A 15,279-nucleotide genomic window follows, 5' to 3' on the forward strand; every position below is an offset into this window, starting at 1 on the left:
TTATGCAAATCTGTTAAGAAGTGTAATGGTACAGACTCCATGCAAAGATACTCATGCTTCTTCATGAGACTTTTTCAAGAAATCTAACCCTGAAGTTCTTGAATGCCCAGTGAGCATGTGTTGAAGCAGAAAAGTTTTATCAACCTGAGTTTTCCAAATGTAGAAAATAGAAAAAGCCAGTGGAGAAAGGCTTGAACCTGAAGTCAAGGAGATGTAAAGTTACTCCTAAAATTCTGAGGACTTCCAAATCTGTGACTTCCAAATGAAGCCCCAACTTTCCATCTGTCTCCTGCACATATCACTTGGATGTCTAAAACTTGCTTTGTCCAAAACTATACTTCCCCATTTCCCTACAATATTCCTCCTTCCTCCCTTTAAAAATCCAGCTCATCTTCTTTTATACCCCATCTACCAAATTGCTGAACCATGGGTGTTCTTTTCTCACCTCCAGTCAACACCAATCTTGTTTCATCTGCTCCCTGAACATTCTTGAGAACCAAGTAGATAAGATAGCTACAGGAAAGAAAAAAAAAAAAAAACAAAAAAAAAACCTTCAAAAAAATATTCCAGAATCTCGCCACCAAAAGAGAAGAACCAGGATAGTAAAACAAAACAAAAAACTTCTTTGGCATATTTAGGTGACTCCATGAAGCACAAAATGTGAACAGGTGGAGCCAAACACTGATACCAATAACATCTGCATGATGTCAACTCTATGAGATGAGATGAAGATGAAGGCAAAGGAAATTTGGAAGGCTGAGAGCCAGGAAATCCAGGAATCACCCCTAGAAGGAGAGTATTCACCCTAGAAGGAGAGGACCTTAGGAGAGTAGGCTTGGTAGAGCTATCTTAGAATGTCAGCCAAAATTAAGAGGGATATATGTGGGCCCCAAGTTATAGGTGAAAGTAGGAGAGCTGTAAGAAGCTTAGGCAGAAGTCTGGGACCTGGGAAGTCTAGGGACCAAGCAGCTGAGGCTCCATAGCCAGAGAGAACCCCACACTGGGGAGAAGCCACTAGGATCAGAATACAATTTGAGCAGGTTGGAGATGCTAGAGGAAACAAAAAGAGAAATTTTGGGTGGGAATGAAGGAAGGGAACAGAGAGTAATAATTTCAGAATGTACTGTCTGCGCAGTCTCAGTTTTTATACTAATAGAAGTGGTAATCTAGAACTGTAAGGCTAGACAATCTATCCTGGATCATCCCTATTCCTCCATACAAGAAAACCTCCTTGTAAGAGGACAGGGAAATGTGTCCGACCTGCACATGAATGAATGGAAAAGGATCATGTCAAATCCCATTAAAAACTACTAAAAGAAAAAGAATTATGAGCATAATAGTATTCCTATAGATAATGTATGTATTCCACAGATAGGGCCACAAAACAGCTGAATACTGAAACCTAATATTTCAAAACAAGCTAAAAAAAAAATGAAGAACCAACAGATGTGATTAAGTAATAGTGTAGGTGAAATTGTGAGACAAAAAGATTTGAAAAGAAAGATGACCAAAGGACAGCTTAAAGGCAGAACATTTCAGGAGGAAAAACTAAATAAAAGGAATAAAGAGGTGAGTACACACCATAAGGTGAATAGGGGATGGAAAGGAGGAAAATAATAAAGCCAGAAAGGAGATTATTTAAAGAGTGGAAGAAAAGGTGATATAAAAGGTAGACAAAGAAGGTCCAACATACACATGGGTCCCCCCAAAAGAAATGCAAAGCAGGGGAAAGGAACAAATTGGTTTCCTAAAATGGTAATTCAGGGATGTTTTTCCTTGAAATTAAAGAGAAGACTTGAATTATATCTTGAAGAAGTGCACCACAAGATTGGGAATATCAGCCCAGAGTGATAAATGTTAAGACCTATTTTAATCAAAATGACTGAATATTAAAGAGAAAAGAAAAAACCTGTTGGTCATTCAGACAAAAAGAGTAAGTGAGCAAGAATCAGAAAGTATCAGACTTTCCTACAGCAGCACTCAGTGCCAGTGGACAACTAAACAGGTATTTAAGATACTCAGGAAAAGAAAAAGGGAACCAAAGACATTATATACAGCCATACTGATGAGTTCAAGTATGAAAGCTATTGGTCAACTGTTATGAACATGCAAGACGCCAGGAAGTAGTATTTCCCATGAGCCTTGCCTAAGGAACCTACTAGAGAACAAACTACAGGCAACCAAACTGACTGGAGAGGTATTAACATAAGGACTGGTGGGGTGCGGGGGAAGCATTAAATTTATAGTCACCTGTAGAACTCACAGTTCCATGGCTATCAAAGAGATAATACAATTGTGCATTCTGATCGTGCAGATATAGACAAGTATTAAAAATTAGGAAATTGTCTTTCTCTGCTTGACTTATTTTACTTAACATAATCCCCTCAAGTTCCATCCACGTCAATACAAATGGTGACAACCATTTTGAAGGAAAAAAAAAGGAAAGAATGGAGTATGTATGTGAAAAATAGAATAAATTCACACATGCCTTCATATATTAACTGGAAAAAAATGAGTATTTCTTCTAATTAGATGCTAGAGGAGAGGGAAGGAAAAGAAACTGAGACTACTGGCTAATTTCAGTGTAGCTGGGAACCAACCCTCAGTGTCACAAAGTGGGAGGACTAAAAGTATTATATGAAAGTATTGATTCAATGCTAAACATCAGAATAACAGTGACAAGCTTTTTACCATAAAGGTAGAACAAGAGGGAAAAAACATTTGAGAATATATCCTCCTCTCACATGAATCTCCAGACCCAAGATGTCCTTTCTCATCCTTTCTCCAGTCTTTAAAGGTATGCCTCCATCCAGACAGCCTTCTCTGATTGTTCTAGCACATGTTAATTGCCCCCTTCATCAACCACTCCTAGGTACTGGCTTCCTTTGCCTCTAAATGTCTCACCTTTTCTCACCAAGAAACAGGGATGCAGTGCTCTATATAATTGTATAGTACTTCTTTTAGATTATGCCACAGGGTTTTGCATGCAGAAGGCCTTCAATAAGTGCTGGTTCTTCAGTAATTTGGGATTGATGGAGGGATTTGGGCTTCAGCCCCTGGGTTTTTCTAAGAACTTAATGTTGCTACTAGTCAGAATTCTTTGAGTTTTGAAGTGACAGCAGTCCTATTCAAGTTGACATAAGAAAAAGAGGAATTTATAGGCCTCTGAAATTGAAATGTTTTAGGGTAGGGTTCATTTCAGGTATGGCTGGATCCAGGTACTCAAGTCATTATACCAATATCAGCCTTTCTTTGTTCTATTTTTTTTAAAGATTTTATTTATTTATTTGAGAGAGAGACAGTGAGAGCGCATGAGAGGGGAGAAGCAGACTCCCTGTGGAGCTGGGAGCCACATGTGGGACTCGACCCTGGGATTCCGGGATCATGACCTGAGCCAGAGGCAGTCGCTTAGCCAACTGAGCCACCCAGGTGCCCCTCTTTCTTTGTTCTAGACTCTGCTTTCTTCGGCATTGTTTTTATTCTCAGATAGGCTCTTCCCTCATGGTCAAGGATGATCCCCAGCAATTACAAGATTAGCATCTCCAGGAAAAAAAGATGTGTCCCATTTGCAGTAGCTCCAGTAAAAGTCCCAGGATTAAGTTTCATTGGCTTGGCTTGCATCATATGCTCATCCTTGAACCAATCACTGTGGCCAAGAGAAATGCTTTTGTTGGCCAGGCCTGGGTCATGAGAACACCCCTGAAGCTACATCCCAGTGGAGAAGAGGGGCTTTCCTAAAGGAAATTAGGGCACTGTTACCTGAAAAGGGGAGATGGATGCTGGGTGGACAAAAACAGCAGATGTCTGTTTTAGTGTTGATGTGCTCAGTGAGCAGACTGCAAGGAAAATTCCCACAAGGGAAGATCATTCTTAGGGGTCCCAACTTTGAGATGTGTGGATGGAAATCTCTCTGGTGTTTTCAGAGTCACAGAGGGCTTGTTTACCATGTTTTGGGTGGAGAGGAACCATTTGCCATGGGGCCCAGCCACAGTGAAGAAGCCAGATTTCCCACAAGTTTGGTGGTTTTTCTCACTGCGATCCACATGCTCAGCCAGAGGACAGGGAGGGGTCTGGGAGGAGGGACATTTAATCTGCAGAGGCATTTTCAGGAAGAGTGAAGGACTTGAGGAGCAGGGCTCAACTGAATGCTGAACGTCCTGCTGAGTGGCTCCTGTGATCTCGTCTTCTGTTCCCTGGGGCAGTATCTGTACTGTGTTTTACCTTTCCTTATGATTTACTACTAGTCTTAGATTAGAGATTCAGTGAAATCACCAGTGCCCTTGGACACTAAAATTCTTCCCTTCTCCAGGCAAAATACCTCTGCTTTCTTCCTCTTGGAGATTTGAGTACCTGGTATATAGGTCATTACCCTGGATTGGGGTAAAGAGAATCCACTGAGGTAGCAAATGGGAAAACTGAGGCAGAATGGGTGGGCTTGTAAAAGCATATGTTTCTCTCCTACATATTTAATACTTTCATCTGCACTGGACCTTTCCTATCAACATTTAAGCATCCTTGAGTTTCTGCCATAAAAAAAAAAAAAAACTTCCTAAATTACATTTCCATTACCTATCTCTCAACTCCCTTTCATGGCAAAACTTCTTGTAAAAGCTTTTTTTTATTCCATCTTTCCATTTCCTCCTCCCCATGTCTCAGTCCACTCTTATCTGCTGGCATCCCTACCCTACACACATACCACGAAAGAGCTCTCCTTAAGTTCCTCATCAGTTCCAAGACACTCCAGTGAGGGAGAAAAATGTATTCATTTCTTAGGTTGAAAAGCAGCATTATGATCTTCAATTTTAATAAGTATTTGTTGAATGATTTAACCAGCTTGAGCTAATCCAGGGTACAGTGACCTGTACTGTTATTATCAAATCCCTGAGAGAGGAAATAGAATTATTTTGCCTAGAGAAGGAAGAGTTCTAGGATCCAAGGGGCACTGATGCTTTCTCCAAATCTCTAAAGTGCCACCATACAGAAGAGGAAGGTGTGGTCTGGATGGTCCTAGAACTAAGAACACCTTCAGGAAGGGGGATTTCCTCTCATTTTTAGAAATATTCTAATGGTCAGAACTCTAAAGAAGGAAGGACCGCATCAGGATATACTGAGTTTCCTGTCACTAGCAGTAATCAAACAAATGATTCTGTCAGGAGTAGTCAGAAGAGAGTCTTGTGTTGCGTGGGAGATTACCCCAGAGGACTTCTAGGTGGTCTCTATGAACCTGCCTTTGCCACTCCCAGCTGTGTGGCCTTGAATAAGTCATTCAATTTCTCCGTTCCTGTTGCCTCAGCTGTAAAAGGGGGTGCATAATAGCACTTGCCACAGAGGGTTGCTGTGAATGTCCAAGTGCCATAACGCACAGAGGGCTCAGCACCGGTGCCTGGCACGTAACAAATGCACAATAAATGTTAGTGGGTATTTGTACTTAGTGCAAAGCCTTGTTCTCTAGGTGGCACCTAATTCTCAAGCATCAGGGTCATCGGCTGCATTTAGCTTTTAGCTATGGATTTTCCTTGGAGCTGAGCACAGAGAGCACCTGGGGGGACGTGCTAAAGAAGCCATCATAACTCCTGGTGTGCGTGTCATGCTGTCAACAGCAGTTTTTGCCAGAGAGGAGCCTGGAGACTAAGAAAGTGGTTTCCGTTATGTACCACATGGGAAGCCTAAAATGCATCTGTTTTGAAAGGTGAAAGATATGGGTGGGCCTCCCCCTTCTCCTATCTCTTCCCTGCCACCTCTTAAACTTGAATCAACTATGCAAATATTTTCTCAGGGACAGAATCCTATGACAGTTTACTCATGGCATTCTTAATCACAAAGATAAGCAGTTACTCATTTTGGCTTAAATATGCCTTAGCTTATGAGCTGGGTCCCAGGAGCTTCCGTTTCCATATCACAGGAATCCTCTTAACAATCCTGAGAGGGTAGTTCATTCCCCAGTTTGCAGATGAGGGGACTAAGCCTCAGAGAGGTTAAGTAGCTTTTCCAAGGTCACATAGCTGGAGCAGGGACCTAAACGTCCAAATTCTTGCTGTTCAGTGAACTGTTATCCATAACCTCTGGAAAATTCTGGAATTAAGGACATTTGTATTTAATGAAGCAGTCTCCAATAATAGAACTCTTAAAGCACATTCCCTAGAAGGTTAGGAAGTTTGAGTTTTGCTTTGCCTAGACTTTTTGGAGGACAGGGGAGGGTGGAGGATTTCCAAGAATGGGGCCATCCCTAATCTGACTTCTCTTCATGCTGACTTCTTTGTGCCCTCCTGCAGGTCTGGGTAGATGCTGGGACGCAGATCTTTTTCTCCTATGCCATCTGCCTGGGTTGTCTGACTGCTCTGGGAAGTTATAACAATTATAACAACAACTGCTACAGGTGAGCACTTCACAGCCCTACCCGCTGTCCACCAAAGCCCTCTGCGCTGCCAGGCTAGTTCACGTTTGTCTTCCCACTGTGTGGAGCCAGGATGAGACAGATGGCTTGTTTCTTAGACTCTCTCTGCCCCAGGATCACAAAGTGGGCCACCTGAGGAGCTAGGAAAATAATGAATGTGATCAGAGTACATTGCAGGCTAAAAGCAAATCCATTCCAGGAATCTTGTTCAGACCTCCGTCCCACCCTGTATGGCAAATATTTATCCCAGGGCAGGTAAGTGACTTGCCCACAGTGACATAGCTAGTAAGTGGCAAACCCAGGACTTGAACCCAGATCTGGCTTTGTTCTTCTGCCTTCTGTTCAGAAACCAGCTCCCTGCCCCTTCTCACTTGAATGTAGACTCCTCTCCTGTCCCCATCTGGAGTGGCCAGTGCCCCATCTTCCCCCACAGCCTTCCTCCCTGGCCTCCTGCATGTGGCCACACCCAGCACTGGGAAGGGAGGTGCCCAAGTTGGGGGCTGAGCCTGACACTGTCTCGCCCTGGCTGCCTGGTTTCTCATGCCTGCAGCCTGATTTCTTCTCTGAGGCTGAGACCCACTGAGGGCCAAGAACCCACCCAAGGTCCCCTAGCATAGCGGTGCATGATTCACGTGCAGATGGCACCCTGAGCTCTAGCTCTAGGCCAGTGGTCTGTTTGCTGAGGTCTCTGCACCCCTGCATCCAGTGCCTGGTCATGGTAGGTAGCTCTTTAGGGGTCTCGTACCTAATAACCAAACAACTCGATTGCTCTGGGACTCAAGTGAGATCATGCATTTGAAAGAATGTTTAGCAGTGATAAATTTCCTCCCACATTATCTCTAGCTACACATAGCAGAACCTAGACTCTGGCTAAAGTCTCCTGGTTTCCATCCCAGGACTCCCACACATCTCTCTGAAAGCTAGCTGCATGGTCACTTTATTAATCCATTCACTAAAACCATGTGCATTGTGGCACTCCAGAATCAGGAGTGGCACAGCCTCTCCTCTCTCAGTCTACAGAGTTCATAAGTTGGGGAAACTGAGGACAAGGAAGTGACAGTGGGCAGGTCCAGCATGCTGTAAGGAAAAGCCTTAGAATCCAGTGTGCCTCTAGACAAGTTCTGCTGTTCCTGGGGGAGCTTGGGCAGAGAGGTATTGGGTAGGGTTGGACAGAAGGATGCTGGAGAGGTGGTTGACCATGCCAGGTTGTTCATAAGATCCTCTCTACCTTCCAGGCATTCATGGAGAGGCAGGTCTGAGGGATGAGAGGCAGAACACTGTGATCCACTATATGAACAGTCACCATGGACAGGAAAAGAAAGGCACTGGGGCAGGGAGAACAGCACAGCAGGCCTCTGGTCTGCATTGAACGTGACCCACTTGGATGTTAGGGAAGGTTGCTGTCTGTCTACCACGGTCACCCCATCAGCAGCCAGCACTCAGCATGAGCCCTCCGTGCAGGGCACTGCAGAAATCATTTGCTCCCTGCTCAGCTGTCAGTTCCGTGAGGACACAGGCTGGGACACACTGTCCCTCAAGCCTAGTACAGTGCCAAATGATGTGTCAGGAAGCAAGGAGGAGCCATTTGTTCTACAGATGAGGAAACTGAGGCCCAGGAGTAGGTTGCTTGCTCATGTTCACATGGCCAGTGGTGGAACATGTCTTTGAACCCAAGTTTTTCTGGTTCCTGCACCCCTGTTCCTCACTAACAGGGATGGCCAGTTTTTTCCCCAACAACTGCAGCTGACAAGAATTCGGCCAAGACCGCCCTGTCTTCAGGCTGTGTTCTGGGGCAGTAGCGACTGTCTTCCCCACCGAGCATATGCGTAAAACATGCTGGCTGCCACAGTTCCCTTCTGCTCTCCCATCCAATAGGCAGGTTATTCCCCCTCCCAGCGGCAGAAGAAAGCAGATGATCCTGCAGGTGATATTGCAAAATCTGAAGGCCGGTTTTATTTCTATTTCCAAATTGTTCTGCGAGAAGGTCTTCCCACCTCAGAGGGAGTAAATTAGTACCCTCTCTTCTGACAGCATAATAGCTCCTGGAGGTCTTCAAAGCCCAGCTCAGCTCCTGCCAACTTTAAAGCGCTTGTTACATAAGCTTTCACCTAGAAGGTGCCCTGCAGGAAAGAAGTAGAGGGATGGGGAATACAGCAAACCAGGCAGGGGCAAATCCTCACTTCAGAACACAGGCTGCTAAGCCCCTTCTTGAAAGTGCAAGTGCTCTGAGGACTGGGGTGTGGGATGCAGTGCTGGAAGGGACCTCAGGTCTGCTCAGTGCTTTTCTGTGCTTCTGTGGTGTGAGGCAATCACTCAGGAGGCCTCTGGGGATAGATGGGGACTTTGCAATAAGGGATATTTGTTTTTCAGCAACCACATGGATACCCACAGGTAACTGTCCACGAGTCAAGATCTGAAAGTCTTAATTCTTGGGGGGTATTAATTCTAGGGGCTTTGTTTTTGTGCAGCTCCTGGAAGATGCATGGGTTTTAGTGGCTGAGATAAATGGATGCACATTCCATCCTCACCAGTGGAAGCCCCTGAAATCTTGAGTACGTGATTCTCCTCCCTGAGTCTTGAGATTCAGTGACACAGTGTTCGAGAAATCCCAGCACAGGACTAGGCACATTGCAGATTCCAATTATACAGGAGAATTCCAGAATGTAGAAGATACAGAGGAAGCGCTTTCCTCAGCGGGACCACCTTGTTTCTCACTGTTTGATGAGGCAGGGTCAGGAAATAAGCATGAGGAGCATCTTCACCCTAACCTTGGACATAAATCTCCCCTTACCTTGCCTGAGTTGCATTTCCCTTTTTTTTTAAATTTATTTTCAGCGTAACAGTATTCATTGTTTTTACACCACACCCAGTGCTCCATGCAATACGTGCCCTCTCTATTACCCACCACCTTGTTCCCCCAACCTCCCACCCCCCGTCCCTTCAGAAACCTCAGGTTGTTTTTCAGAGTCCACAGTCTCTCATGGTTCATCTCCCCTTCCAATTTCCCTCAACTCCCTTCTCCTCTCCATCTCCCCATGACCTCCATGTTCTTTGTTATGCTCCACAAATAAGTGAGACCATATGATACTTGACTCTCTCTGCTTGACTTATTTCGCTCAGCATAATCTCTTAAGAAGAGAGAAATCAGGGGCGCCTGGGTGGCTCAGTGGGTTAAAGCCTCTGCCTTCAGCTCAGGTCGTGATCTAAGGGTCCTGGGATGGAGCCCCACATCAGGCTCTCTGCTCGGCAGGGAGCCTGCTCCCCCCACCCCACATCTCTGCCTGCCTCTCTGCCTACTTGTGATCTCTGTCGAATAAATAAACAAAATCTTTAAAAAAAAAAAAAAAAAGAAGAGAGAAATCAGGCTTGCAGATAGTCTTCAGATCTGCCAGCCCAGCCCTCACCCACAGTGCCAGAGGAGTTCTTTAAAGAGACCTGTAATCAGTCATTCACTGCCACAGTAAAGCTATGTAACAAACAGCCCCCAAAACTCAGTGGTTTAACATGACAAGCATTTGCTTTTATTGCTCACAAGTCTCCTGGCCAGCTGGGGAAGCCCTCCAGTGGGCTGTGAATTGGTTGGGTTTGGCTCCAAGGTGTAGGCAAGCTCAAGTCTGCTTCATGCGTGAACATTGTGGGGGGCAAACAGCAAGGACAACAGCTCCCCTGGGGAAGCTCCTTTCCTTGCAAATCACAGAAGGCATAAAGGACAAGTTCAGTCACATAAGCATATCTTAGACCTCATCTGTGTCACATCTGCTAATATCCTGTGGCCAAAGAAAATCATGTGGCTAAACCCAAAGTCTATGGGGCAGGGAAATAGACTCATCCCTAAGGAAGAAGGTAGGGGGAGATGACTACTTGCTAAAAAATTAATAATCTGTCATAAGGCCCAAGAAACTCTGTTATCAAGCATTTTATCTTATGGTGAGATCAGGTCCAGAGAAAAGAATTGCAGGGGGAAGTGGAGCCCATGTCTCCGGACCCCCAGGGTAATGCCTTCTCCAGTATGCCCTTGATTCTCAGAGTCATTGCAAGGCAACTGGGTGTCACAGTCACCAACATTAGTGTAACCTTTGGTTACATTACAAAAAGTATGCTGTCAGGAGAAGAGGAGGTGAGAGTCCTGCTCTGTTCTTGAGTCTCAGTCCTGGACGTGGCGCTTGAAGAGGGGTCAGGCAAGCTGGAGTGTATTACAGATCACTAGCAGGATGAGGATCTGGTAAAGGAACCGGGACAGTTAACTGAAGGAGCAAAAAAACTCAAAGGGGATGTAAGGCCACTCTCTTCAGATCTCCCAAACCTGAAGGAGGTGTAGGCTGGTAGGAAGGGCAGAACTAAAACTCGCCCCAGAAGGCCGGTTTGGGACAAACACACATGAGGAAGTTCTTCCTGCTATAAGCAGCACAGGGGGGTGGGGGGGGGGCAGCCAGGGGAAAGTGCCATGGAACCAGGGGACAAGGCTTGCTAGGGTGTGAGCCGAGGCAGCCCCATGGTGGCGTGAGCCGCCACCACCATGGGGACACCCCAGAGCCCTACCTCAGACCAGAGACTGGCCAAATCCTCTAGGAGCGCCTCCTGGGCAAGTGTGGCATCACATGTGCCCTGAGCCTAACTGGCCAGTGCCTGCAGCCAGCAGCCGAGAAGACTCTGAGACTACCCTCTGTGGCTGCGTGAGGATGCTGGGCCTGAGGGAGGGGAGGCTGGGAATTGTGGGTTCTGCCTTCGTCTTGGCAAAACCCCATCATTTGCTCTCTCATTTCTCCTGGGCTGCAGCTTCATGCTGGTGCTTCTGCTGCTAAGCCCCTCCACAGGGCAAGAGCCAGGCGCTGCTGATAACCCCTCCATGCGGTGCCCAACCTGGAAGGGTTGCTCCCTCATGGGGACTGAGCCATGAGGGCTCTGAGGCGCTGCTCCAATAAATAGTGTGGCATGACGGGGTGTCTCCTCCTGAAGCAGGTGGGAGCTTCTAGTGTCAAATCCATGGATGCTCCCCTGACTGAGAAGCAGCTGTTTCTCAGAGGCCTCTCCTGCCCTCCTAGCTTTGAGCTCCCAGGAAATCACTCCTCTCTTGCTTTCCCTGGTTTCATCTCCTGCCAGGGACTTGGAGGAGCATGGATTTGTCTCCAAGTATCTTCTCAGTAGTTGTGCGTTTTCTCACATGCCAGCCTTTCTTCCTTCCCATCCCTCTTCCACACTTCTGGTCCATGACCCACCTTATCTTCTAGAAATGCAGGAGAAGTTGTGTGACCATGGGCCAGCCACCTAACCTCTCTGAACCATGATGGCTTCAACAGGCATATGGGGCTCTCTGTGCCCACTGTGCCCTGCCTGCTCCACAGGATGGCTATGGTGCTCAGAGAGAATGTTCAAGCAGTGTACCTGTTCCTCCCACTCTGACCTCAGCCCCTCTCACTGCTTCCCCGCAGGGACTGCATCATGCTTTGTTGCCTCAACAGTGGCACCAGCTTCGTGGCTGGCTTTGCCATCTTCTCAGTCCTGGGCTTCATGGCATACGAGCAGGGGGTACCCATTGCCGAAGTGGCAGAGTCAGGTAAGTCTGCCAAAGGCAAGGGAAGCCTTGGGGAACTTGTGGTCAAGGTGCAAATACGATCTACCTCCTCAGCTCATTCTTCTCCTGGGTTCAGGTCTTAGAAGGTGGCGCCACCATCCATCCTCAAGCCAGGATCGTGGGAGAGAAACTGTGACACCTTCTCACTCCCATATCCAAGACATCCCCAAGTGGTATAGCTTTTGCTTCCTGGGTGTTGCTCCACTTCATGTACTTTGCCCCAGCAACACTCTCCCCGCTAGCCCAGACCCCCGTCACTGCTCACCTACATGATTGCAGGAACCTTCCACTGGCCTCCCAGCCACCACTACTGCCCCTTCTGTTCCATGTGCAGACTGGCTTTCAAAATGCAAATATGAGCATTTCTTTCTCTGATGAAAAGCTTTTCTTAGCTTCTCACAGTGCTGGATTCTTAGCAGGGCCCCAAGGCCATAGTTGCCCAGCCTTTGTAGCTTCTCCACCCACATCATTCCCTCACCCTCATGCTGCCCTGCTGTGGTGGTCTGCTTTTGCAACATTGCTTGCTTCCTCCTACCCTGGGGTCTTTGCACATACAGTTCCCTCTGCTTGAAGAATCTCTCTCCCTTCCCCTCTTCTGAGATGCAGAATCATGATGAATGAGACATTCTTAAGTATAGATTGATGTGTGTTTATCTCAAACACACTACAGACAGAGTTATTGTTGCTAATGTGATTACACAAAATGGTGAATTACTCTTGCCTTGATTTACATGGTGTTTGAATTCTAGAAAAATTCAGTGTGTATTTTTTAAAAAGTGTGAAAATAGTTTGTGTTTTTATGACAAATACACTCTAACCCCAATTAAGTCTAAAGTTTTTCACCTACAAGCATATTTAGTAGAACCATTTATCGAGAGTAGCACAGGTAGCTTAGCCATTCTGGCCTCCATCTACTCCATGCTAGTCATGCCCCCACTTATTACAACCACCTCCAGGCACCCCTGGGAGCCACACTGCCTCTGTTGAAAATGCTGGTCCACAGTGTCCTGTTTGGTGTGGCATGCACAGATAGGGAAGCATCCCTCTAACCCACCAAGCTGGCAGAGTGGGAGTTCTGGACATCAGAGCAGGTGCATGGCTGCAAAGCTCTTCTCTGTGACCACTCAGGGTCCCCCTTCCTCTGGATAATGTATGTCAGAGATAGAGACAGTCCCTGCTGAACTCAAGAGTCCAGATCTAAACTAGAGAATTTTAGTATGACTAAAGGTCTCACTCAGCAAGTGCTGGCTCTGGTCAGGAACGGTCTCAGCTCAGCCCTCCCACATGGCACTTTTGCTTCCCCTATTTGACAGATAAGGAAGCTGAGGCTCAGAGCAGTGAAATGACTTATGTAAGGTTATACAGGCTGGAGGCGACACAGCTGGGACTTACTATGGGCCATCTGGCTCCAGAGCCCATGCTCTGACCATGCCATCCTGCTGCCCACTGTGGTCACCTGACAACCAAACATCCATGCTTCTTCCTGGCATGAAACTACAGTGCAGCCCTGTGAAGAGAGAGCATTCTCTACAGGAGGATTGCCCTCTCCAAGAATCCATTTCCTCCTCTATAAAATGAATTTCCTAACACCTACCTTAGGTAGTAAGTGGGATAAGATATCTGCAGCACTATTTTTTCTCTTTATATCACTCTTTCAATTTTATAGATGAAATTGAAAGAGGAGTCATAGATGGAAAGGAAAAGAGCCGACTAAAAATAAAGTTTGTTACTTTTTTTCCTAATTTCAAAGTGAAAGCATATTCATGGTAGAAAAATGTAGAAATCTTAACAAAGGAAAAACTCTGCACTCTGAATATGACTACACTTTGGGGTCCTCCCGTCAGGATTTTCCATGCATATATATTCATACTTGTAGTGAGGAAAACCAGATCAAATTATCCTTGGTATTCTGTAGGCTGCATTTTCCCATTTACAATAAAGCACAAGGAGCTTTCTGCCTCCATGAACAGAGATCTCAATCATGAGTTTTAATGGTTATGTGGTCTTTCACTGGATGGATGGATGGATCATAACTGATTTACTCTGTCTCACTTGTCAGGCTCTGGGTGGTTGTTTTTAACACTCTCCCTCACAAACTGCTCACAGCCCCCCTGCAAGGTAGGCTTTAAAAGGCCGTGCACTTGTGGCTGTGCGGAATATGCACCACACTCCTGCAGAGGACACTCTTCACATAAACAGCAGCCCTAGGCTTTCCCCTGCCCACTGCAGATGAGGACCCTGTAACTCAGAGCTTGAGTTACCCAAGTGGTTCACCCAAGGTCACACAGCTTATAGGCGGTGCAGCCTGGCTCTAGCATTTACTGGCTCATCTTCCTGTGTTGCTTCTGGTATCCAGCAGGTAAATCTGCTCTGTGCCTCTGTTGGGCAGGGGGGTCAGGCGAAGATTCTCCTTAGGAGTCTCTGCCAGTTGGAGAAATTGCAAGTTCCAAGTGAATGTGTAGCCATCTCCCCTTTCTCAGAAGGACCTCGGCCTGCTTTCTGATGAATGATTTTTGGAAGATACCTAATTAAATGGCAGAATGTTCAGTGGGATGTCCCAGCATACCTGGAACTTGAGCCAGGAAGGCAATGTGCACTTGTCACAGGGCTCAGATTTTGTCATGCTATGATCCCACCACTGAAATTTGTGGCCCCCACCCACATGTCCCTTGGTGTGTTTCTGTGATTCTTTTGTCAGGTACCCTCTCCTAGAGGTTGAAATTTTAGACAGGTTAGAATTGGGTCTTGCTTTTTTATACTGTCTTGATTATCCATGTCTTTTAACTGGAGTATTTGTTTTCATTTTGTAAGTAGAGATGTGGTTAAGTCCTAAATTCTGTTTCGAGGCAGAAAATGTTGGAATGATCATCAGAAGTGGAAAGTGTCAGATGTGTGGTAGCAGGATTAAGTGATATGTTGTTAACTCTAGGTAGAATTTGATGGGTTATGGATGCATATTGTTGGCCCAGCTGCTTAAAAAATAATAGTAAGAGGTAGAGCTATAAAGCTCAGAAGAAATACAATTGAATACGTAAAAATATTGATTAGCCCAAAAGAAGGCAAGAAAAACACAACAGAGTAAACAAACAAACGAAACCCCCCAAAATTCAGAAGGGACAAAAAGAAAACAAATATGAAATGGTGAACTTACACCCACCCGTATCTATAATTACATTAAATGCAAATCGGCTGAATACTCCAAATAAAAGGCAGAAATTATCAGACTGAGTAAAAAAGCAAGACTCAACTATAAGCTTTCTAAAAAGAGACACACTTTAAAGACACAGACAAAGTGTAAAACAGGGAAAAGACA

At 45.8% G+C, this 15,279-nt stretch overlaps 1 protein-coding gene across 1 annotated transcript in view; it reads left to right on the forward strand.

The window, feature by feature from the left end:
* The window catches only part of SLC6A11 (solute carrier family 6 member 11), a 128,633-nt gene that overhangs the window by 89,886 nt on the left and 23,468 nt on the right, over positions 1–15,279 (forward strand). The window contains exons 7-8 of the mRNA XM_045991487.1: positions 6,273–6,376; positions 11,824–11,948. Coding sequence (XP_045847443.1) covers positions 6,273–6,376; positions 11,824–11,948 — 229 coding nt within the window. The remainder of the gene's footprint in view (positions 1–6,272; positions 6,377–11,823; positions 11,949–15,279) is intronic.

This window comes from Meles meles, chromosome 20, assembly GCF_922984935.1.
Source record: "Meles meles chromosome 20, mMelMel3.1 paternal haplotype, whole genome shotgun sequence".
In the NCBI taxonomy this organism is placed as follows: Eukaryota; Metazoa; Chordata; class Mammalia; order Carnivora; family Mustelidae; genus Meles; species Meles meles.